This window comes from Lipomyces oligophaga (assembly GCF_038497815.1).
Source record: "Lipomyces oligophaga strain CBS 7107 unplaced genomic scaffold V1516scaffold_5, whole genome shotgun sequence".
NCBI classification, from domain to species: Eukaryota; Fungi; Ascomycota; class Lipomycetes; order Lipomycetales; family Lipomycetaceae; genus Lipomyces; species [Lipomyces] oligophaga.
In genome coordinates this window covers 1,237,220-1,261,462 of record NW_027117789.1, presented here as the reverse complement: position 1 = coordinate 1,261,462, position 24,243 = coordinate 1,237,220, and the positions used below count along the sequence as shown (strand labels likewise).

Sequence of the window (24,243 nt, the reverse complement as noted above, 5' to 3'; positions counted from 1 at the left end):
ATCGTGATATCTCAAGCCGAATGTCGACTTGATATCCAAAAGCCGAAAGTTTTCTGCAAGATGCAAGAACAGGTATGTGAGATAAGTAAGCTGAAGGTTGCTATCCAAAATGGCCAGCAAAGGCTGTGAATTTAGTTTCGACCTGAGAGACCACTGGCTGTCTATTGAAAAAAATGAATAATTTTAAGAAATAATACTTGTCTAAATAATTTAGAATATTATTTTTGCGATTCATTGAAGTCGAATTGTTTCGGTAGATGCAAGGCCAAGGCGTAGATAATACCTACTATGTTCATTTTGGTTGCGTCCAACTTGGGAACAGGAGGATCTTTGAATAGAAACTTGAAATAGAAACTTTATAGCAATTTATCTACAGCATTTTACGATCTTACAGAAATCAATAATATTAGATAAAATAATAATAGATAAAATCAATTCTGTTAGTAATATAACACAGAGAATATTATTTTCCCAGTCGACCTTGAATCGTAATCACTCATGAAATAGGAAATCTATCCTGGAGGACTCCGGGTATATTCATCGTCTTCACTAAGACCAGCACGCGCCGAAGCCCAATCTGGAGAGCCAATACGTTAGCAGTAACCGCCACGATCACTGTTATAAGTCACTGCATACGACAAGAAGTACGTATAGCAGGAATTTTTATTATCCGGATCTTTTCGGACGGTGGAAGTTGGTCCTGGGGTTTGCCACCTATATATACTTCGTCGCACGTTTGCTTCTCTTATTTGGAAATATTACCCGCTCTCCAGTCAGTGCCGTACAAGCATTGGATTTTATTTCGGAAGAACATTTTTTTTAAGTCGAGAACTCCGAAGGAACTAGGATCCGATTCGAATTCTATTCTCCGAAATTCAGTTCAGCCGGTAGGACTGATTCTATGAATGGAATCGCCAATATCTGTATTTGATGGTTTTGTAAGTATAGGAAAGATCTGGTACTATTTGCTCTCCATAAACTTGCCACTATTTCAATCATCAAGTAAAAGAAGTGTTCTTGACCTACTCAGATTTCATGCGTAGCGCCTTAGCAGATTATTTGAAATCAAACCACAGCATAATTTATTTCATAATATAGAATTGATGATTGAATGCTCCGTAAAATTTACATTGGGGTCTACAAAGAACAGAAGGAAAATTACTCTGTACATTCTGAGCTTTATGATTGGTTCTAGATCCACTCTTATAAAACGATTGGTTCGATGGTCTAGTCGGTTATGGCATCTGCTTAACACGCAGAACGTCCCCAGTTCGATCCTGGGTCGAATCAGATTTTTTTTATACTTTCTCTGAATAGCTATCTAATTTTTCAAGATAAAAGAATAATTTAAAAGATATTTTCCAAAATTTAGTTTACCTGCTGCATTATTTGTCGTCAGAAAACAAAAGCATTAATCAAATCCTATCAAAAAATTAATTCTAAAGATACGGTTGGAACGTGACAGCTGCGTATTCGCAGATCGGGCCGCGGCCGTCAGAGACTACGAGGACCTAAAAAAAACCATCCGAAACAGGATCGACAGAGTATTTGCGACGAATTGCCCACTGTCGAACACAAACAACCCAAAAGAAGCTAAAATAAAGCAGATAGGCAGATGAGACATGGACATGGACCAAGAGTGCGAAGAATGAAATCACACATAAATAGTGTAGATCAGACAGGCACCAAGAAAAGATCGGTATGGATATGAAATAGAATGGCATGGGAGTAAGCAGTGTGGAAATGAGTAAACATGCTGGTAAGATTGACATTTTAGTGTGCATGTGTGGGGGAAATATGTGACGATGGCCCTCCACATCCGGGGGAAGGGAGCAGAGCATCATAAGAGGAAGCGACCGGTAGAGGGTCAGCACTACCCCAGGTATCCCAAACTAGCCGAAAGTGTAGAGAGCGCGGCAAGAACCGGGGCACGAGTATAGGCAAGATGTTAATTTTTTTTCCACGGATATCATAATAACGATGATATTGGGTGACGTTAGAGATATTGAGGAGATTGTTGTTGACAATAGACCTTCAGGTGTTGATAAATAATTGTGACTGGAATGTTCGGCTGTAGATCGGCTGGGCTCGAACAGTTCACAATGTGGAGCAGCTACCAAATAAAAAAACACAGGAGTGGCATATGCGATGAGATGAGCCGGCAGACAAGTGAACGAGAGAGATGAACGTGAAAATGACGACGTGGGAGCGAGACAGCGGCCGAGTCAGCCAAAAGAATAGCAGGATGAACGGGATGATGGCGACAAGTTGCCGCGGCAGAACGGTCCACAAGCGACGGTACGCAGAGAGAGAGAGGTATAGAGGAGCAAAAAAGGTGGCCGAGCTAGAGAAACAAAAGGGAAATCGGTGGGGTTACTCATTTGCCCACACACAGTACAAGTAGGCGGTAGAAATCACAGGCTCAATTGAGTGGGCTAGAAATAAACAGCAAGATCTCGTAGCATCAACACTAAGTGGAACTAGAGTAGAACTAGAGCAAAACTAGAGTAAAACTAGAGAGGACCGACATGTCTTGCAAATACGTCACGATAATATGTCGCGTGGCATAGATCCGGGGTAGGTATCCGAAAGTCCAGAGCCAGTCGCAGAAGCTGCCCATATTAAACTGCCTTGTTATTATCGCCAACTGTGTTCCTCCAGAACATTGCTTTCAGCCCTTCAAAAACGAAATTAACCAACAACAGCACGATCTCTTTTCCACCAATAGCCTTCTACGATTACCTAAGCCCGATGTCGACAAGACGATGAACCCTAAACTAGCGCATGCCTAGCTAGCTCAGGCATCATCTTGCTCAGTCGGGCAATCCAACTCGGGCGCTTAGGCTGCCGTGGAAGCGCTTACTTGCCCTGGCTACTGCTACAGATGCTGGCACGGCCGCCCGCACGTTTCCTTTCTTCTTTTCTATCTTCCCGCAGCCATCCCTTCCAGGTCTGGCATGGAAGCATCGAATCACAACTTTCGCGACGTTAACACTCAGACTCGTCCACCGGATGTTTCTCGGCCGTCGCTTCGCTGCTTCTTTCTCTGCTGGCTGTACGCACACAGCACAGTGGTCAAACTGCTGCTTCGAATCGCATCGTGTTTCCGCTGCAGCCAAACTCTATGATCGCACAGCGGACCGTAAGAGGGCCAACGCGACTGCTACTGGCCTGCTACTGGTCTACGCCTGACCTATTGTGAGCGATGATGTAAAGAGAGAGAGATAGCCATGGTAGATAGTCATGTTAAATAGTCATGTTAAATAGTCATGGTAGATAGTATTAGAAGAGTAAAACAGTCATAAATACAAACGTAATTCCAACCCAAATCATTATATAAAAGACCCCAGAAGACAATTACAACACATAAAATCAACGCCAACACCGGCCCCATGCATGATGAAATATCCAGATATAAAAATGAAAGATTGAGTGTACATCGTCATCAGTTGTGGTGGTTGGTTGCTTGTTCCATGGACGCTGCATCTTTCGCCGTGGCAAGACCTTCTAGAACAGCAGCCTGCTGCTCCAAAATGTCAACATCCACTCGTAAGTCAAAGCCCATCAAAAACAAGAAGCCGATCTCCAGTCGTCCAAGTTCGGCGTCCGATAATCCTCCTACTTTTGCGAACCGTCGCTGCGGATGGTTCACGTCCTCTAACGTCTTACTGGCCACCCGAAGAGCAGCGAGAACTAGTCGATGCACGTTCAACGGGGTCAAAGGAACAGCGCGATGCACGACGCACAATCTCCATAGATAAACAGAAGTAGTAAGATAAACAGCGGGGGAAATCGGACAATATTGATGGAGTCGCTCGACGTATTTACCGATGTCTATGCCAGGCACCGACTTTGACCAAAATCGACGCGAGATGATCACGCGTTGGTTCGCGCGCTCGATCTCGAGCTCTAGACGTTTCCGAGGCTGCTCGCCATCGACAATATCTGGCTGGACCCCAGTGCTTGCACACGCTGGCACGTACGAGGGCTCTGGACTGCTTGCAAACGCGGGGGCAAAGGTAGTCATGGGTGAAAGTTTTTCGGGAGTAGGAACAGTGGTGACAGTGGAGACAGTCCCAGGCGGAGAAGGAGACCCTGATGAGTCGGCATCTAATGGAGGAGACATAGGTTCTGAATGTGGAGGCGAAGGCATGTAGTCGGAAGGTGAAGTCGTAGATGCATTTGAATGGTTGCAGGGAAAGGACTTGATCCATGGAGGACATGAACTTGACGAACACGACAGGCAAATATCGCAAGATGCATCCTGACCAGAAACAACAAATAAATCGAGAATGCGCTTGATGTCCATGATAAGAAGCTCCAGAGCTGCATGCGGGTCTACATGGTCGAGAATAGCCGACGATGCAGGCCCCGAGTCTATAGAAGACGGACTAAGTGGTGTCATTGCGCACTAAAAAGGCACGATAGTACTCGGCGCAAATAAAAAAAATGAAAAAGAAAAAGAGAAATCCGCCAAAACAAAAGGCTATAGCATGAGTGTGTAATCGCGCTGGAAAAGATGAAAAGATGATTTGCAAACGAAATCTGGAGGAAGATGGTCGAATGAACAAATCCATGGGGAAGGCCAGATATTTGAGCCAGCGGACAGCCGGCGTGTCGTTCTATGTCGAAGCTCCAAGGCGGCGGGCGGAGGACACTGAAGCGGCTAGCGTGTCGGAGATATCGACAGAGCTGCCGATGGCTCCACACGTGACTGTGTCGGGAGCATGAGGAAACGCTGCTGAGTACGGGCAAGGCAGGACGAAAGCAGCAGGCGTTGTTAATTGCGCTTATGACTGTGATTAGTTTTTCTCCTGGGTGCGGCCGAATATAATTAATGGGGCTATTTTGGTATCAACGTATTTACAAACTGGGCAGAACTATGTCTGCCAGGGATGGAATGAGTTTCGAATTGGGGGTCGAATTGGGGGTCAGATTGCGTAGACGTGGGACGTAGATCTCAGGCAAAGTCACTAGGAACCGAACAAACCTCGACTGTTTAGGAAGCGCAGTCGTCGCAGTACATTCCGACCCTTACCCTGCTGGAGCTATTTTGGGCAAGCCTAACCTTGGTATGGCCGAGGAGAGAACAGCAGAGCTGTAAGTGAAGAGGGTCGGGGGTTGGGAGCAGCAACAAACTGGTGCTGCAGCAATGATAGGGATAATTAATTACGTCGATGCTATGAGCGGCAGGCAGAGCCAGCGGCGGTAACAGAGAGGAGAGGTCATAATAGGAGGAAGACCAGGAAATGAAGCAATTGTCGGACTCAAGTTGCTTCTTGCAATCGAGACTCGATTGTCCGTAAAAAGGGGAACAGAAACGACAGACACAATAATAAACTTGCCGTGGAGTAGTGGAGCGAATGCATGGACTGAATATAGATAGCGGCTCAGTGGACAGTAGCAGCATGGCAGCATAAACAGCAATTTGCAGCAGCAGTCTGGAGGCTATCTGTCGAGACCTGGCGCACTGTAGAGCTCAGAATCAACAGCAGCGGCAGCAGCAGCAAGAGTAGCAGAAGCGACTTGCCAGCAAAACCTGCCTCAGGTAAATTGTGGCCATGGAGCAGCTGATAGAGCTTCTTGGTTGGCCTACTACTAACCAGAACTGCAAAAGATATGACTAATCTAATCGGAGATAGTATTCAATCCGTCCAGTTAAGAGTGCCGAGCTGTGTCGACAATGAATTTAAAAAATTCAATGGAAATATAGTATATAGGATCTAGTTTGTGTACTATACATATATATATAAATATTATATATAATTTTAAATAGTCTGAACCCCCGTATTACACGGTCGCATCCAGTTAGCTCGACCTGGCTCGTAAGAGCTCCAAGCACCCTATCCACTTACTGCTCCTCTTTGCACTGGTCGGCCCAACTGCGGAGCCCACTAATCACCTTAGTCAGCCACTCTGTGACCCATCCTGACCATTCACAAATCACCTCTACACATTCTACAAAAACCTCATCTACAACATTTGTGATCCTGCTGACCGACAAAACACGTGACTATCAACAGCGTCAGCAGAGGGGTTTTTAACGATTACGGGGATCTCCTTCTGGGTTTGTACGGACGGACCTAAAGAGGTCAATAAAAAGCAATAGTTTCAGGATTGCAGCTGGGCTAGACAACGAAGAAAGAAAAACCGGTTTTGTAGCCAATTTTTTAAGCCTACTACTAGTTTTGCAGAGCCGATCAAATCGAGCCGTCCAGTTTTACTTCTCAGCATTGGCCTTTCCGCTCGTGTTTTCTTTCGTTGAATAGTCTTTCATGTACATTAGATTCCTTTTATCAATCTCGATGGCTCTTCTGCTCTGTTCAGCTCTCTATCAGCCGCCAGCCAGGGCTGGCTCCCTCGGTTGAGTCGTCTATCACGTATTGCAAATTTATTCTCCTTCTGTAGGCCCATTGTTGGCTTCCTCTTTGGCCCCTGCGCCCGACGCCACCCTTTGGAGCCACGGCTCATCTCAGCGTTGCCTGTGCGGCACACGATTATCCCAAAGACAGCATAGAGCGCAGTAGGCAGCAGGACAAAGCAGAAAGACAGGAAAATCTTCGCGGATGTCGTGCTCGCAGTCAGAAGGGGGTGGTAACTTGCGCTGCATGGACGAGTACGCAGACATGTGCGTGGATATTGCTCGGGATAGCAAAAGAGCGCATACATAAGACAACTGATAAGCGCAGATAGCCAGGGGACTAAACTCGGCAAGCTCAAATGGAAGCAAGAACCCAGGGCATGGCGGCGCCGTCGTCGATCGATCTCAGATGCTTCTCTGTTCATCCGTAACGTAATAGCAGTCGCAGCCGCCGACAGCTCTCTCCGAGCACCAGCGGAGAAAAATATGCCTATCACTACTGCCATGTGCTCAGCACTAGCACTCCTGTCGTGTCTCTCCATCTTGATTGCTTTCACCGGTTACAACAAACCTGCTCAGGCTCCACTATCGCTCGCTTTTTTCTTTCTTCCCTGTCTGTCTATATCTTGATCTGATTTTCCCGCCATCTCTGACTGGTCATTGTCCGTCCCCAGATGTCGCGCTACTGAGTTTGCTTAAGTTTCCCTGTTTCCCTGGTTCACATTTTTTTTCTTCGCTGCCCCCCAAGCTGAACTTCTGGTCTCTACCGCTGCAAACTAAAAATTCAATATGAAGTTATCCGTCGGAAAAAAATGGCCCATCATAGCCACCGGTGCTGGCCTCTTCTCAGATGGATATCTTAATAATGTCATTGGATCCGTCAACACAATTCTAAAAATTCTCTATCCCAAAGAATACGCTGCCTCTCCAGCTACTCGCAACGTCTCCTCCATTGCCTTCGCAGGTACCGTACTAGGACAGCTTTCTTTTGGCTTCATCTCTGATTACTACTCTCGCAAGCATGGCATGATCATCTCCACCTGTATCCTCATTCTCTTTTCAATTCTCTGCTCCGGCGCCTGGGGTGCTAACGGATCCATCCATGGCATGCTTGCTGCCCTCACTGCCTATCGATTCTTCATCGGTGTTGGCATTGGCGGTGAGTATCCTGCCGGCTCTGTCGCTTGTGCTGAGGCTTCCAACGAGGTCAAATCTGGCCAACGCAATCGCTGGTTCGTTCTGTTCACAAATTTCATGATCGACTTTGGTTTCGTTGTTTCTGCCTTTGTTCCGCTCGTCATGCTCTGGATCTGCTCCGAGAACCATCTCACTACCGTCTGGCGTGTTTCTCTCGGCTTGGGTGCTATCCCGCCCATGTCAATTTTCTATCTTCGCCTAAAGCTCCAGGAACCAGAGCAGTTCCGTAAGAACACCATGCGTCATTGCAGAATCCCCTACCTTCTGGTCTTACGCTTCTATGGTTTCCGTCTATTCATCGTTGCTATTATCTGGTTCATTTATGATTTTTCAGCGTACTCGTTCAGTCTGTATTCCTCTACTATTCTGGCTGCTGTTATTCCTGATGGATCTCTCTACAAGACCTTTGGCTGGAACGTCGTACTTAATCTGTTTTATATTCCTGGCTCCTTCCTGGGTGCTTTCAGCGCGGACTATTTAGGGCCTCGTCTGACTCTTACTATCGGCGTCTGGCTGCAGGCGATTGTTGGATTTATCATGGCTGGCCTTTACGACCATCTCAAACATCACATCGGTGGGTTCGTTGTCATCTACGGTATTTTTCAAACTCTCGGTGAGTTTGGTCCAGGTGACTGCATTGGACTGTTAGCCTCCAAGACATGTGCTACCTCTATCCGCGGTCAGTACTACGGAATTGCCGCTGCTGTGGGCAAGATTGGTGCTTTTGTTGGAACTTATGTTTTTCCGATCATCATTTCTAACGCTGGAGGTGAAGAGACAACGAAAGGTCTCCAAGCACCATTTTGGGTCTCGTCCTCACTCTGCGTCTTTTCTGGTATTCTTGCCATCACCTGTCTGCCGCGTCTTAGCCAAGATGTCATTGAGTCGGAGGATGAGCGTTTCAGAGAGTTCCTTGCTTCTCATGGCTGGGATGTTTCGCAATTAGGCGACGGAGGATCGATGGATGAGCTTTACAATCCCGAGCAGGAAATTGATTTTTCAAAGGAGTTGAAGGAGTAATTTTTAATTTTTAATTTCTTGCTTTCATTTTTGCACAATTTATTGATTTATTTCCACTTTAAATTCAGTAGTAAACTTTTTGAATTATATAACGGCCAGAATTCAAGCCTTCTGCAAACATTGAACTTACAATTTCTATACGTTGCAGCTGTTATTTTGACTAAGGCTACTAGACTGCTGAACTGGTTTGAACTTTAAACTGGATAATCGATAATTCATAATAACATGAGGCGTGTTGTATAGGACATGAATAATCGCTCACACTCGAGAAAACAGCAAATCAAAAGCAGCATTGACTTACACCTGGGAGTGTGGCAGATGGATCTATGACAGTACTATCAATTATTAATAGAGTTTATTCGTTCTGCGTTATTCTTCTCTATCTGCTTGAGGGCCGCAGGAGTACTAATTTTTTCCCTTGATTTTCACTCCTTCTCAGTTCAGAGTCGTCTCCGCACTTGATAAATGTATTGACGTGTGCAATTTCAAAGTGAGCTTTTGATAATAAGAATTCAGCGCAAATCCCAAAATAGACATGTCCAAATTTTCGAAAACTTCCCACGGCTGGAAAAATAGTATTTTCTCATCACTAGATGTTTCTGATCTTTTTAAACTTTTGGATCTTCCCCACAATCTACCCAATACGGATATTGATCCAAATCTTATAACGACAGAATCATACAGTTTTACATAAACAAAATTATAAAAGGTTCGATTTTTAAACCTCTCGAAACAACAAAAATCTCGTTAGTATCAAATGAACTTTGCACGACGACAAATTACTAGAAGTTTTCAAAACGCGAGAAACCCGAGAAAACTATAGTTATTATACAAACCCCATAATGACATATGGGCTTGTTTACACAAGCATCAGACGCGTAAACAAAAGGAACGACAAAATTATCTGATTTCATTATCTTTCCTTACTTCATCGGTAAGACATTATGGACACAGGAGACAGGAGCCTTTTGAATTCCACTCCGTCAACGTTGTATCGGTGGGCTAGCAGTGGTTCTAGTGATGAAGATAACGACGACGAAACTAACTCTCGAGGAAAACACCTATTTGATCACGGTAATTTTATTGGCTCTCAATCTGCTCAACGTGCTACAACAGGTATGTTAAGCTCTGAATTCAGAAGTACAATGACAAAAAGATTTACATGTTTACTCTCTGAAGATAAGAAACTGGGGGCCGATCGCGCTACTATTTTGGCGAAACTACTTGATACAATGGCTTCCCCTCGACATCAGACACGTCATGATCCACCACCTGAAGATTCTGCGGCGGATTTGGTGAATCTAGATGAGCGACCTACAGATTTGAAATCTCGATTTTCAACATCATTAACGGATTCTTTCGTGTTTAAGGCTGTGAAAGAGCGTCAAAAAGTACAACCTGAGCCTGAACCAGACCCGGAAAGTGTGGACAAGCTGACTGAAATGAGCCATCCAAAACCTGCGGCGACCCTGGCATCTGACACCCAGGAAGTCAGAAATTTGGAAGAAAAGCATAAGAAAGAAGATTTTACATATGTTTTGGACCAACTTCGGCAACTGAGTTCGCAATGCGACGCGCGAGATCGCTTGATTTCGGATCTACATATTCGACAAGAAGAAAATGATCGGCTAAATCTAGAGAAGGAAAAAAAATACGAACAAGAAATCAGCAGTCTCCAGAAGCAGTTGCAGAGCATTCAACTGAACTCTCAAGAGAATGTAGAATCCGTCCATGCTGCTCCGTCAATGCCTTCTTTTCCTTCTATGGAATCGCCGTTGCCGAAGTCAAAGGGTACTTCCAATGAACCTACTTCGTTTGAATCTGAAGAAGAACGGGTTTTACATCAGCCAACTCCACATCGACCTAGTCGCATATTGGAGCCTGATACGCCTATGCCTGAACGATCTTTAGATTCTTCAGGTCGAACGCATGAAGAAATGCGGCTTGTCGAGTCGCTGAACGAGTCACTTCGACGATCTTTAGCCTTAGAACAAGAACTTGCGAATGCACAGGCAGAACTTGCAGAGCTTCGAGCAACTGTGACAGAATTATTTTGCTCTACAACTGCCAGACCGTCTGGTCCTGATATGCCTCCGACACCACCGTCAGTTCGAGCATTGGACTCATCAGCTAGTTTGCGGTTGGGCTCGACATCCAGACAGCAGCACACAATATCCTCAAGCCGGTTGCCATCGTCCTTTTCATCCACTGAACCGCAAGATATCATCGACGAGCTGGAAAAACTTTTAGCGGAAGCAGATGAATCGATCAAGCATTTGAGAGGAAATGCGGACATCATGGGTCCAGGAACTATGAAGGACTCTCAAGATTTTCGGATTCCAGCCGAAAATAAAATCTATCATCGTCTGGAAATGTATCGCATAGACGACTTGGGTGTTTCCGAGCTGGGCAATATCGTAAAGGTGAGCTTCTTTTATAGAAAGGAGATATTGGTGGTAGGACTAATCGGAAATAGAATATCTTGTTACAACTTTCGGTTCCCTTCACACAACTTCAACAACGGATATGTTCACTATCTACGCAAAGCCAACGGGCCGAGTTCGTCTACATGCACTTTGCGAACGACGTGCATAGAGCACTGTACGATGGAGCGCAGCTTGATCCCACGAATGACCCACAGCTGCCTGTATCAGGCGATGAAGAGAAGTGCTTATCGGAGATGGCCCTGCGAGTTGAAAAGCTAGCTCGCGCTGCAAAAAGAAGAGATGAACGTGCAAGAAGATCATGAATGATCAAAAATTAATTGATGAAAAAAATTAATTGATGACTGTATAATGCGAAAGCAAACAACAAGACCCGATCACTGTATATTATTCTGTAGTTTGAACACATCCCAAGCGTGATTCAGCGCGACAAATACCGACTGCGCAATCATCTTCTGCTCTGTCGTTGCATCGGGAGCGACTTTATCAGGATGTGTCTTCGCGACTGCTTTCATGTAATTAATTTTCACCCTTTTGGGTACCACTAGATCCGCAATCGTTACTTTTTGCCACCCTGTTTCTGCCCACAAAATAGTGTCGAGCGAGCCTAGTAAGGCACGCAGATTTTCTTCTTTGCCATATTTCCACGTATTGACTTTGGCTTCTACTTTATCAAATAGACTGAATTTTTCTGCTTCCGCAGCATCATTCTGCTTGTCTGCTTCGCGAAGGCGCTTAAGCGCAGCTTGCGCGGCAACGCTATCTTCAATTGATGTAGCCAGAGGTTGAGATCGAGGAATTGCTGCAGAAGTAGGTTTCTTGGCCACTGGAGCAGGTGTAGTTCGAGCAGATGTGGCAGGCGAGGACAACCTTGACGATGCAGAACTACCTGCTGGAGATGGAGAATCTTTCTCTAGAGCTAGCTCACATCTTCGCCGACCATCGAGCGCAACCTTACCACCCATGCTATTCTGGACCAACGTATCCCAAGCTGTTCGAGCTTCTTTAAATTTTTCCAACTGCTCCAGCGCCTCCGCTCGCCGCTGTGCAAGCTTACCCCAGATGTCGACTAACGGCTTACCTGGCTCGACCTGTTCATTCGTTCCTCTAGTTGGTCCTATTATCGCAATACCCTCATTCGCATCAACCAATGCGGATTTGGGATCACCTAATCTGAGATGTGCAGCTGCTCGGTTGGAAAGTAGTACACAGCGGAGCAAATGCTGAGTCGGAGTCAGGTCTAATGCTTGCGTATATGTTGAACAAGCTAAAACGAAGTCCCCTCGTTTGAACGCCTCCGTTCCTGACTTACGCGCCAAACTAATTTCGTCAAGCGTCATCGTAGGAATAGATACAACAGGCCGAACAGGCATATCAGAAGACTTTTGTTTTAGAGTCGAGTTGGATGTTGATTTTTTAGGTGAAACGGGACCGTTGACTGTCTCGGGGATAGGTGTTGATCTAGATGTCGTCGGAGCGGAAGCAGGCGCCCGTCGAGGGCGACCTTGACGTGCGGATGATTGATATTGTGGCATATCATCGAATTGGGAAGCACGAGTCATTCGCTGTGATCGTAGCGAGGCTGCACTTGATGGTCGCGACGCTTGCACATCGGCAGTATCAGTAAACTTAGGTCGCGCCGGCATTGGTGGAGGATGTCGCGAACGATCATTATCTGGTAATGTAGCTAATCTCTGAATCCCTGGTGGTGGTCCTTGTTCCTCTAACAGTCTAGCTTCGAGGGTTTGTGCAATGCGGTCGTTGTGATGTGCTTTATCTTCTGGCATCGGAGCTCGAAAATTGATTTCCTTGGCGTCTTCATCATACGAGGAAGCATGATGCATCCAACGAGGCGTAGAAATATCACTTTCAGCTCGACGTGAATCTGCAACAGAGTGCTGATACTCCTCCATCGCTTTTGACGCCATTTCCTTGCCTTGCTTCCAGAATACTTCCGCGCGATTACGGAATTGCACCGAAAGCTCAGACGCTAATTTGCCTAAATCCTGAGCATTTGCTTGAGCCCGAATTTGTGATAGTTTCGATGCAGTAGAGGATTGATTTTGTCTTGCTCGAGTAGCTCGTGAGTCGCCGTCACTGTACGTCGGCATATCTTGCCATCTAGACTCTTCATCACTTGAATTCGCGGCTACCGATGCCCGATATACCTCTTCCTTTTTCTTCCATCGAGTGGATTTCTGATCCTCGGGATGCGGTGGAAGTGCTTCTCCGCTGTTTGCTAAATAATGAACACGCTCACTGGGATGAGCCGGAAGAATCTCGGAGTCTTCTACAATCCCTCTCGACCGAGGGGGCTGGCGAGAGCGTCTGCCAGACTCTATCGAGGATTGTACATGTTGGGACTCATATTGTTTTGTCCTGCGACTCTTGCCGTGTGCGTCGTCGAGTAGGATATCGACTGCTTGCTGCACATTATGACCAGTATCCGTTCTCCGTAGAGCATGACGGGCTTGCACAGCCGTGAATCCCATATCAATCAATTCTGCAATATCAGAATCTATTTTAGAAGTCTGCTGCTTGCTAGACGACTCCGAAGTGGGAACTGAAGATGTAGTAACGGAGTGCGGACGTGGTGGTTGAGTAGGCGGTCCTTCAGACTGAATACCCGATAGAGAAGGAGCATTTTGAGCAAGCGGGCCTAGAATATCTGCATATTCACCATCTTGCGACGCTGATGGCTGAACAGTTTGTTCTGAATATAAGTTGTTCTGACCGGAGACAAACCTTGTATACAATGAAAACTTACTTGTCTTGGTTTCAAATATATCGAAACCTGACGCCCAGGAATCATCCACCGTCGATGAAATAGTAGTCTGGTTTCCAAAAAAAGGAATTTCCCGTTCTTTCTGCTGCTGATTGAGACTCTTAGTTGCTTCAGCATTTCTCTGTGCACTAGAGAATGACACTAGAGATGCGAACGAGTCCTGTCCTGAGGTTGTGGATTTCGTCTTACCAGAAGCATCAGAGCCCAAAGTATTTGTCTTTGAAACAGTTGACGCTGGTCTAGAAGCAACCTGAGATAATAGTGAGTTTGAATTCCATGTTCCCGTACCAGAAATAGATAAACCAGATGAGGAGGTCGACTCTCCGGACGGAATCAGCGGCGGGGCATTGTTCGACTTTGGAGTCGAAGACCCGAATGAGAGATCTAGGAGGTCTTCCATAGGAAGCAGATCTAAAAATCAGCAAATACCAACGAAATACAGTGATCAGATCAAAATTATACCGCCCAGAATACCATTAGATATTGTGATGAAGGTGAATTGTTGATTGTTGGTTAATGGTGATCATTAGACTGGGCACCAAGGGTGCAGCGAAATGTACGGCGCGGCGCAGGGATATTATGGGTACTAATAAACTAAAATATTCACTATACAATGTGATATTAAAACCTAGAAGTATCCCCATAATAATGTAGTACAGCACATTCCGAAATTTATCTACAGTTTTCAGTTTTAGATATTCCGCTCAGACTTCGTAATAGGTTCTTACAGCTCAACAGCACCAGTTATTCTAGCATTCAATTTTTCGGAGTTTGTTAAATCCCATGTCTTTTGTCAAAAGCGCACTGAGCTGTCTTAATCGCGCTCCTTCGGCAGCATTAGCACGTACAGCTCCTGCTGTAAGCATAATTTTGGCTGATGTTCGAAATACAATAGGAATTATTCAAAAGTCAAGCTCAAAAAGCATTGGGCCTCTTCAATTTGTCCGATATGCTACTAAGCGAGCGTCTTCCACTCGCACTAACGATGAAAACTCGAGTGGAAGGAGATTAGGCTTGAAAGTTGCCGAAGGTATATTTCATGATTGTTTGTAACCGTTGTAATATAGTTTTGACAATTCAGGCGGATTTGTACTCCCTGGCTCAATTATTTTTCGACAGCGCGGAACTAAGTGGTATCCTGGGGAAAATGTAAGTCAAGGCATTATCACGAGAGAATAGAGAGACCGTTCATATATTGACAGACGTTGCAGACGACCCTGGGAAAGAATTATAATATTCACGCTAAAGAGCCTGGATTCGTTAGATACTACCGAGATCCTTTTCATCCGAAACGTAAGTTTATTGGAGTTGCACTCAGTCGTGATTCAAGACTTCCTTCTCCACATTGGGAACCTAGAGATCGTCGTTTCGGACGGTATGCGATCCAAGATGTGCTTGAAGCTGATAAGGAACGAAAAAGGCTGTCGAGAAAGGAATACTATGGCTGGATCGAAAAGACAAAGCAGTACAATGACAGAGTCGCTAAACGAGAGGTAAAGTCTGCCTCTGCTGAAAGTGATAGCCAATGAAGATGTTTCGAGTTTGAATTTGCAAAAATGTACATATAATAACAATCTAAAATTACAATCCCACGAGCTTGCGCCTATACAAAATAACATTGTAGAATCAAGTGAAAGAAAATAAAATGCTAAACTCCAAAGAAAATCCTTAAATGATGTGCACTTCACCTTGAAAGCTAACGAGACCAGTCGTTTCAATCCCTCTAAGAAGATTCTAAATTCATGTTCTCAGTTTTCTCAAACATTTTTCGTGCAATCTTGATATTCGCAAGAATAATATTATTTTCGGGCTCATCTGCAAACGGATCATCACCGGTAATACTCATTCCAGTCAGCAAATCCGAAGATTCAACGTTTTCCTTCTTATTTGTCATCACTACCATGATCATCGTACTTGAAGTCATCGAATCTAAATACGCTGAGCAGTCCGTGCCACGAAGCCATAAAGATTGGAACTGAGACCTAAGCTTGCCGCAGCTCTGCTTGAATTGTTTAATAATGTTACTGATTCGCTCGAACCTGGTCGAATCAGACTCAAATGCCGGCGAGCGCTCGTTCGTGACGTGCGAAATAACTAAAAATGTAGTCTTTTCAAATAAAATTACTTCTTCGACCTCCGATATTTCAGCAAACATAGATAGCAACTTTTGGAATGAAGCGACATTCGGAATCAGCGAACACACTATACTTGACCAGGCCTTGTATAACGACTCATCCCAAATTGTCGTCGCAAATCCTTGAACTTTGAAATGGAACATTTTTGACGTGTCTGATAAACTATTCATCAGAGCAGTATAGACATCTTGGCGCTTTTCCATCACAACTAAATCCATTTTGTGGACTAAAGCAAAAATCCTAGCTGAAGGCGAAAACTCATAAAGATTCCGTAGACAGTGTACAAACGTCTCAATATCTTTTCTCAGCTCTTTCGATTCCACGTCAAATACAAATATCAGCGCTTCCACCATCCGAAATATATTATCTCGTTGTGACGTGAAGTAGTTGTCCATATATGCGTCCTGTCCTCCGCAGTCCCAAAGATTAAGCATTAGATTCCCGAGAAATCGCATGTTCGCGTGCTCGACCTCAATGGTAGCACCCAATCGTCTAGTATCAAAAGCAGAATAATTACTGCAGAGAAAGTATTAGTTCTCCGCATTAGATGCATTTCATTGCGCACTCTCATACCTGAAAATGATATTCCTCATTGACGACTTCCCTGATCCACTACGCCCCTATGTTCGTTAGAACCAAGCAGCAGAGAGCAATAAAAATCACAAAGCACACCATCAGCAAGATCTTTCTTCGCACTGATCCCGACATCCTTGTCTATTTCACTCGATTTTGATCTCTGCAAATTAAAAATGAAGTTCATTGCTGAGACTAAGACAGTGATGCTAAACATGTCACCAGTCCCTTGGTTTCATGCAGTGTTCGATAAGAACTTATCGAGAGCACGCGATAACAGATATCATTTATTAGTATACTGAGACACAGCTGAACCTCCAGCTTATTCTTGCAGATGTGGAAATTTGGCCCGCGGGTTTCGTTGCGTGGTTGGCTTGATTCGAACCTGGAATATATCGGAATCAGCGATACCACCTCTTGCTCGCTCTCTGCGGAAGATGGAACCAACCGATCGAGTAGAAATTCAAGAATCTGCAATTGCCGGTTCACTTATAATGCACAATGATATGGCAGAAAACTCTGCAAATAGAGCTGGAAAAGCATATCATCTTTCCAGTTCTGATGACGAATATTGGAAGGACGTATATGGGCCTGTGACATCGGCGGAGAAGTACGGCGACGAGTCTTCAGACTATGATATCGATATATACTGGGTTGACAGGCCAGCAAACCTTCGTCTTCGAAATAAGCGACTAAAACACGTATGTCGCCGACTAAAACGTGAATACGAGGTTCGACTCGCAGAATCTAATGAAGAGCTTATTTCAGGACAGAAGTTTCCTGTATTTCTCTACGAAGAGAAATGGGGACTTATCCGGTCTCAGATTCCATTACGCAATGGAGAGTCGCCAATAGTCAAACTGCCGATGGAGATCTTGCAGAACATATTTCGTAAAATGTTTTGCCTGCTTGAACTTGATTATTACCGAAAAAGTGGCGTATCGAATGTCGCCCTGGTCTGCAGTCAATTCTATGAAGCGGTGAAACCTATCTTGTACGGTCGCCTGTCAATCTTCAAAGATCATTCTATGGAATACCTGGCTCGACTATTGGAGCGCGACATGAGCATAGGCCCGTTTGTGAAAATTCTTCATTTTCGATTTGAGTGTGCTAGCCATTCGAAAGCGACTGAGATATCAAGGGACTTACTCCGTATATTTAAACAGACCCCAAATCTGCAAACCGTTTCCGCAAATATGGAGGGCCAGAATGGTGTTATGGTGATACCAACGATGAAGGATGCCACTACTAGTAAGTACGAGTTCAGTGTGCGCAACCTAAAATTGCTATTTGGAGACTATACTGTGCCCTTCACAGTGTTTGCGCAGAGATTCAATAATCTCTCAGTAATCCACCTGTCCCGGGTCGATATGCGCAAAATGAAAGTAACTCCGGTTGATTTACAAACTCGATTAGACAGTGTTCAATGGTTACAATTAGAATCGAGCAAAATTGGAGAAGCTGGAATCGCGTTACTATCTTCAGCGCTTGGTAATGTCAAAGGTGTGACAGCAAGTATCATGACCGACGAAGTTATCGACTTGTTGGAAAGGTTAGCTGCAGAACATGATATCCTGCGGTACGTCAAATTATTTAAATGTAAAGAGGAAGCAAAACCAATTCGATTCTCCCGGAGACTCTGGGAAATGCTTGAAAGTGTTGAACTACGGTGGAGCGCGCTTTTATCTGCAGAAATGTTTCCCGGTAAAGAAATTGAGATCAGCTATTTACCTCGGTTGAAAAATCTGGTGGTTTTAGCCGAGATTAAGTTGCCAGCTCGAACTCAGGACTTGGATCGTCTACTCATAGCCGTGAATGAACTACCGCGAATAGTTAGCAAATCCTCAGGAATTTGGATTTCAAAGGAAGACCCTAATGCCTTACCTAGTGGTGTGAACGTCTCTGTTATTTGTGATACCTGTCCTGCGTTTGACGTGTTTGGAGAAATGGCACGAAACCCCCGGCACAAACGCAGGAATGGCGAGAAAGACAGATATATCTCAATGCCGTCATATCTGCACTGTACAATACTGGACACTGTAGGGACTGTAGAAGAACCACGGGTATGGCGAATGGACAGTAAAACCAGAGATAGATTCAAAATGGATCTTGGAACGTTATGGGCCAACGACCGGGCAGGAAACGGTCAATGGTGGTAGCTGTATATTGACTTTTTTATTTCTATTTTGCATCTGTAATCTAATACTATTTCAGTCAGTCAACCTTTCGTAAAATTGGAAGTCTGAAGCTAGCAGATAGACTTTCCAAACATGGCAATTCTTTGGGAAGCCGATATACAAACGTAAGCTAGCCCTGGAACCAATTGAACAAACACAATGGAGTTATGCCTTAAATTTGGCAGGGCGCGCCGCTTAAACGTTTGGCGAGCGGCACTGCAGTTCGCGAGACTTAGCTCGACTATGCCGTGAGACTGTGGTAGCAAATACAGACTTTTCTGCCCTATTTTGGTGATTGGAGGGGGATTCGAATGGGTTTCCTACGAACTAGTCGAAATACTCGCGATTTCCCGGTTTTTTAGAGTTTTTTGTAGCTTTTTCTCCGAGTGGTTGAAATAGTCTGCTACGCTCATAACATTTCCTCTCGAGTTCACTGACTGCACCCGTCTCCTTAATAGCCCACTAGATCGGCAAGTATGGCATCTCTCCAGCAGTCTGCTCGTTCGACATCAGCATCGCAGAATCTGGTCAGTTCGGCCTTGCAGTCGTCATCTTCGTCGTCGTCGTCCTCCTCGCAGCAATCAACACCGCAACAGCAGCAGCAGCAGCAATCTCACTTCCCTTCGCGAATTCGTAATTTTTTCCGATTCTCGTCGATGTCGTCGCAGATTAGTCTCGATTCCAACCCAGACTCGAACTCGAATAGCTCCTCACTTTCAGCGGGACCAACAGCACAAACGGGAACCGCGACTAGTCCGCCAACTTCGCCATTGTTGTCGCCTGAAGACAAGGCCAGCTACTCGAGCCGCCCGCTCTCACCTTCTCTGCCGGCTCCGCCGCCTATTCCAGTCTCACATAGCCCGAAGAACCGTTTTGCACGGCTGCGTTCTCCCTCGAATCCAACTCCTCGCGTTTTCGCTTCCCTAGCAGGAAGCTTTTCTGCGGCGCCCTCCGCATCCTTGTCGGACTACTCTTCTGTCGTTCCTTCGCCTCCTCAGAGTCCTCCTGTGCCACCTGTCGCTGAGACCCTTGCCTCCCTAGACCAGGTTACCGAGCACAGTCTAGGACCAGTGCCACCACGAACTACGACCCCCAAACCAGCAGACTCTTTACACATGAATGGCACCAGTCCATCGCTGCCGCCGTCTCAGCAGCCTCTACACTCTCCAGTATCACCAATGCCCCGTCCTCAAAAGTCATACATGCCGGGCCAAGTAGTCAAGCGCCTGCGACGCGTTGCCTCTGCTCCCAATGGTTTCCAGAAAACCCATGAACCGTCGTCTTCGTCTCAACAGACGTCGTCCACTCTTTTGGACTCTCTCGTGCTAGACGAACAGGATGAAACAGCTCATACCACTTCCGAAATTCTGATTTCTAAACCAATATCTACGTCGACGCCACCGAAGATTATCTCAATACCTTCTCCAGATCCAGGCTCCCCAGGCCCTCTGACTGTTCCAAATCCGACTTCTGTCGGGCGTGCTTCACCAAACGGACGACTAGACTATTTTGGCTCTGATAGTCCCCAGAGACTAACACCGCCAATTCAGCTTCCTGCCTTTCGACGGACTTACTCCTCGAACTCGATTAAAGTTGGCAATGTGGAGGTAACTCCAGCTAGTTTCGATAAGATCAAGCTGCTTGGGAAAGGAGATGTTGGTAAGGTCTACCTAGTGCGCGAAAAAAAATCAAGCCGTCTGTATGCAATGAAGGTGCTGTCCAAACGAGAAATGATTAAACGCAATAAAATCAAGCGTGCGCTTGCCGAGCAGGAAATTCTTGCCACTGCGAACCATCCGTTTATTGTCACCTTATACCATTCTTTTCAGTCTGAAGAATATCTCTATTTATGTATGGAATATTGTATGGGTGGAGAATTTTTCAGAGGCAAGTAAAATATGGTTTTAAATTTTGGAGATGTACATTACTCATATTCTTCTCTAGCTCTCCAAACTCGGGCAGGAAAATGCATTCCTGAAGACGATGCCCGGTTTTATGCTGCCGAGGTGACAGCTGCTCTAGAGTACCTTCACTTGATGGGCTTCATATATCGGGATTTGAAGCCGGAAAACATACTGTTACATCAGTCAGGACATATAATGTTATCGGATTTCGATCTCTCAAAGCAATCGGATGCCGGCGGACAGCCCATGATAGTTGGCGCAGCTAATGGCAGGGGAGGTTCACAACACGCCATGCCGGCAATAGATACGAAAGCATGCATTGCCGATTTTCGGACGAATTCGTTCGTTGGAACAGAAGAGTATATTGCCCCGGAGGTTATCAAGGGCAATGGCCATACCTCTGCTGTTGATTGGTGGACGCTTGGTATTCTAATTTATGAGATGTTATACGGAACAACACCGTTCAAAGGAAAGAATCGCAATGCTACATTTGCGAATATTCTTAAGCATGACGTGCAATTCCCCAATTATCCTCCATCGGCTGCGACGGCGCCGAATCCTCCTCCGCCTATTTCGAACTTGTGTAAATCGCTAATTCGCAAATTACTTTACAAGGACGAGAATCGACGACTTGGGTCTCGAGCCGGGGCCTCAGATGTAAAAGCCCATCCTTTTTTTAAAACGATGCAATGGGCACTACTTCGCAATATGACACCTCCTATGATTCCCACACCAGGAGAAGGGGTTGATGCTGTGAATTTCAGGTCGCTGAAGGAAAGTCGGAGTATGGATATAAGCAAGAGCAAGAATGCATCTGCTGCTGCCAGCCCATCTGTTCCTGTGAATAGCAATCTGGCAGGCAATGCTCCTGTGCTGTCTTCGAATGGTTCGTTCGTGGTTAATTCTATGAATAGTACGAACGGCGCAAGTGGTACCAGCAGCAGGACAAATACAGGTGCGCATGAGCGATTGATCATGAACACGACAAATGGGCTGAAATCTGGGAGCCCTACGACTATCAATAGTTCCAAGTCATCCTCTGACGACCAATACGATCCTTTCCATGAGTTTAATTCAATTACCTTACATCATGACGATGAGTACGACTACATGAACGGGTCCTACAACAGCAATTTAGCATACGGGTCTTCATAATTGTCATATTTCATTTTGTTTACGCATTTTCCATATATATATATATATATATATATATATATGTGAACATAGTTACCAGATTTCGACATATCTGTGACTATTGTCTCTATATTTTTACATATATTTTGTCATTCTTCATCTGCTTTGTGATTTTGTTTGTTTATAGGAGGAGGATGTCACTAGTGTTGTACAGCAAATATTGCAATTTTTTTGATTAGGAAGGCGCATGATATTTTGGGACGATTTACCAGTTTAGAAAGTCTTGGAGAACAAAATAAACATATTCAACTAATATTGCTAGTTTACTTGAACGAAGGTACAATAGAGGCACATGCATGGACATAATCTTGAAGGAGTTCGACCTCTCTAGTCTTTGTGCCAGTCCAAAATATCGTCCACTTCCGGTCTGGCTGCACTCTGAGAGACCCCTTTGACCGGTCAAAGTACCAGCGATTGATAGGGTTCTCTGTTCTCGATCTCCATATCAGTTCTTCGGGGAATAAATGTATCATAGCTTTAAACACTATGTCTGCTACACCTGCAGAGCCTTGGTTCTTGGACAGCACGGCAAACTTGTCAAGGTAGGCTACCCGTGTACCAGATGAAGGAAGTGTCTCCCAGGTAATGATTGCGCCACCCTCGTAGTCGCCAGCAATGATCAGCGCTGCGACTTTGCCATTGATTCGCGAAAGGTAATGCTCGACATCAAGCTCACGACGAAATGAGTTCTCAATCAAACCAACAAATTTCACCATATCGATCTCTGCGACTGCACCTTGAGCTACTTCGGCGGTGCCGTTGAAAATGCGTGAAGCGACTCCAGAGTTTCCCGGCCAGGAGTAGGTCGAAAGCTGTGGTAAAGACATGCCCTTAGGACTCGATAAGATCATTACAGGCATACCGTGGCGGAGGAGCGTGGTCGACTCAGCTGTAACCTTCTTGCCGTCTACCGGTAGGGACGACGAAATTACAGGTCGATCAGTTAGCAAATTATAAATCAGCGGGTTTCGCGTAGACTGCAATGCAGCAATTTCTGGAGTCGTGATTAGACCTGTAGTTGTACTCGGAGCTGCGGCAAGAACTTGGCGGAACGACTGCAAATTCTCAAGATGTATCTTTCGAGCAGCTGAATCGAGGCCAGACTCAGTAGATGGAAAACGCAACTCATTAATAATGGTTTCAGATTCTTGTTCAAGGTTGACGAGAATATGTGCACTAGACTTACGTTCCTCGCTTGGAATTCCGCCCAGCGGATCGATATATATGACTTTTTCCACATTGATAATTTCCGGTGCGTCAGCGCCTGTAATTTTATCTACAACCTGGTAAACGACGTCATTAGCATTAGTGAATGCATAACGAGACTCGTCTTCGACATAGACAAGCGGAGAGATAATTGGAACAGTCTTGTTTATCATGGCGATGAGAAGCAAATGCGGTAAAGTCCATTGGATAGGAGAGCCGATTGTCTGCTGCGTGAATAGGGCAGGCAGCGCTTCAGACGCCTGGCTCGGTTTTGGACCTTGATAGAAATCAATAGCAGTCTCAATCCGTCGGGGTGGAGTCTCAATAGATTTTGCAATCCGAAGACAAATATCGTTAAGTTGTCTGCACTGATCGAGGTTTGCGTACGGGCCTCTGCAGTCGATAATATCATCTTTAGGGTCAACAATAATGACCGGACTGAGGCCTAGTCTAGCCAATCTACGGATCGTACGTCCGATCTGAGCCAAGACGTCATCGCTAATGGCACTGAAATATCTCACTTTGATGAGTGCGACCCGCATCATATCTCTCAACTCAATCGGAGCAGACCCGTAAAGATCAAATCCGGCTGCGGCCTCAGACACAGAATTAAGCAATTTTTTTGCAAAATCATTTTTAAGTCTCATAGGATGCGTACCAGAATATTTGTTGATGTACGCGCGCGCATCACGCTTGGTTGCATTTGCGCGAAGAACGGACAGAATCAGCTCTTTGCTTTCCGCGACCTCAGCCAGCACGTTTTCGTTTTCTGATTCGTAACGAGCAGCAGAAATTTGACTATACCAAACATTGCGCGCAAGAGGCAACCGACATTGCAACTTCGACCGACCTGTGACGCCTATCCCGCCTCTCATACAAATCTCGTTCGCAGTACATATCTGTTTCAGGACAAAGTTTTTCATTCGCTGAAAATAGAGATGAATGTGTGTGATTTAGTTTAAATTCGAGTTCCAGATAGAGCGCTCGACAAAAACAAAGCAAAAACACAAAGCACAAAATACAAGCTGTCGACGATCCTAAGACACTAGAAATAGTCTTAAGGTCAAGGAAATAGTGAGATTGCAGTCTCTACTAATAATCAAATTACAGAGAACTTAGAAGATTCTCGCAGATTCTTGGATATTCCTTAAATTCCTGGAATTCCGTGGAATTTAAAAGAAATAATCGAAGCTTCCAGGAGGAATATAATTTTTTTTGTGGGGAAACTGGCCGTTAGATAGACCCTA

The 24,243-nt window shown here is 45.2% G+C and overlaps 10 protein-coding genes and 1 non-coding gene across 11 annotated transcripts; 6 read left to right on the top strand and 5 right to left on the bottom strand.

The window, feature by feature from the left end:
• Window positions 1–1,216: 1,216 nt before the first annotated feature.
• Window positions 1,217–1,290, top strand: V1516DRAFT_t50. Its single transcript has one exon. It is a non-coding gene; the product is annotated as a tRNA-Val (tRNA).
• A 1,921-nt stretch (window positions 1,291–3,211) lies between these two features.
• V1516DRAFT_677717 (cyclin-domain-containing protein) lies at window positions 3,212–4,552 on the bottom strand. Its single transcript, XM_066922641.1, has one exon. It carries the CDS (start codon window positions 4,403–4,405, stop codon window positions 3,446–3,448), a length of 960 nt encoding a protein of 319 aa, XP_066777046.1. The 5' UTR covers window positions 4,406–4,552; the 3' UTR covers window positions 3,212–3,445.
• Window positions 4,553–5,899: 1,347 nt separating this feature from the next.
• V1516DRAFT_677713 (uncharacterized protein) lies at window positions 5,900–6,964 on the bottom strand. Its single transcript, XM_066922640.1, has one exon. It carries the CDS (start codon window positions 6,901–6,903, stop codon window positions 6,283–6,285), a length of 621 nt encoding a protein of 206 aa, XP_066777045.1. The 5' UTR covers window positions 6,904–6,964; the 3' UTR covers window positions 5,900–6,282.
• A 62-nt stretch (window positions 6,965–7,026) lies between these two features.
• On the top strand, window positions 7,027–9,050 carry V1516DRAFT_441600 (major facilitator superfamily domain-containing protein). The gene has a single exon (XM_066919041.1). The coding sequence runs from the start codon at window positions 7,151–7,153 to the stop codon at window positions 8,576–8,578; it is 1,428 nt and encodes a 475-aa protein (XP_066777044.1). The 5' UTR covers window positions 7,027–7,150; the 3' UTR covers window positions 8,579–9,050.
• On the top strand, window positions 9,031–11,436 carry V1516DRAFT_677707 (uncharacterized protein). The gene is made up of 2 exons (XM_066922639.1): window positions 9,031–9,694; window positions 9,758–11,436. Exons 1-2 carry the CDS (start codon window positions 9,523–9,525, stop codon window positions 11,281–11,283), a joined length of 1,698 nt encoding a protein of 565 aa, XP_066777043.1. The 5' UTR covers window positions 9,031–9,522; the 3' UTR covers window positions 11,284–11,436.
• On the bottom strand, window positions 11,342–13,807 carry V1516DRAFT_442046 (uncharacterized protein). The gene is made up of 2 exons (XM_066919042.1): window positions 13,790–13,807; window positions 11,342–13,735 (listed from the first exon to the last, which is right to left on the bottom strand). The coding sequence occupies exon 2, from the start codon at window positions 13,512–13,514 to the stop codon at window positions 11,400–11,402; it is 2,115 nt and encodes a 704-aa protein (XP_066777042.1). The 5' UTR covers window positions 13,515–13,735; window positions 13,790–13,807; the 3' UTR covers window positions 11,342–11,399.
• A 716-nt stretch (window positions 13,808–14,523) lies between these two features.
• Window positions 14,524–15,414, top strand: V1516DRAFT_677703 (mitochondrial 54S ribosomal protein bL27m). The gene is made up of 3 exons (XM_066922638.1): window positions 14,524–14,837; window positions 14,889–14,956; window positions 15,019–15,414. Exons 1-3 carry the CDS (start codon window positions 14,591–14,593, stop codon window positions 15,334–15,336), a joined length of 633 nt encoding a protein of 210 aa, XP_066777041.1. The 5' UTR covers window positions 14,524–14,590; the 3' UTR covers window positions 15,337–15,414.
• Window positions 15,349–16,717, bottom strand: V1516DRAFT_677702 (Gtr1/RagA G protein conserved region-domain-containing protein). The gene is made up of 3 exons (XM_066922637.1): window positions 16,615–16,717; window positions 16,516–16,562; window positions 15,349–16,458 (listed from the first exon to the last, which is right to left on the bottom strand). Exons 1-3 carry the CDS (start codon window positions 16,648–16,650, stop codon window positions 15,531–15,533), a joined length of 1,011 nt encoding a protein of 336 aa, XP_066777040.1. The 5' UTR covers window positions 16,651–16,717; the 3' UTR covers window positions 15,349–15,530.
• Window positions 16,718–16,821: 104 nt separating this feature from the next.
• V1516DRAFT_677697 (uncharacterized protein) lies at window positions 16,822–18,732 on the top strand. The gene has a single exon (XM_066922636.1). It carries the CDS (start codon window positions 16,953–16,955, stop codon window positions 18,672–18,674), a length of 1,722 nt encoding a protein of 573 aa, XP_066777039.1. The 5' UTR covers window positions 16,822–16,952; the 3' UTR covers window positions 18,675–18,732.
• Window positions 18,733–18,921: 189 nt separating this feature from the next.
• Window positions 18,922–21,902, top strand: V1516DRAFT_439456 (kinase-like domain-containing protein). The gene is made up of 2 exons (XM_066919039.1): window positions 18,922–20,579; window positions 20,637–21,902. The coding sequence occupies exons 1-2, from the start codon at window positions 19,169–19,171 to the stop codon at window positions 21,749–21,751; spliced, it is 2,526 nt and encodes an 841-aa protein (XP_066777038.1). The 5' UTR covers window positions 18,922–19,168; the 3' UTR covers window positions 21,752–21,902.
• On the bottom strand, window positions 21,857–24,179 carry V1516DRAFT_677693 (uncharacterized protein). Its single transcript, XM_066922635.1, has one exon. The coding sequence runs from the start codon at window positions 23,917–23,919 to the stop codon at window positions 22,054–22,056; it is 1,866 nt and encodes a 621-aa protein (XP_066777037.1). The 5' UTR covers window positions 23,920–24,179; the 3' UTR covers window positions 21,857–22,053.
• Window positions 24,180–24,243: the final 64 nt, after the last annotated feature.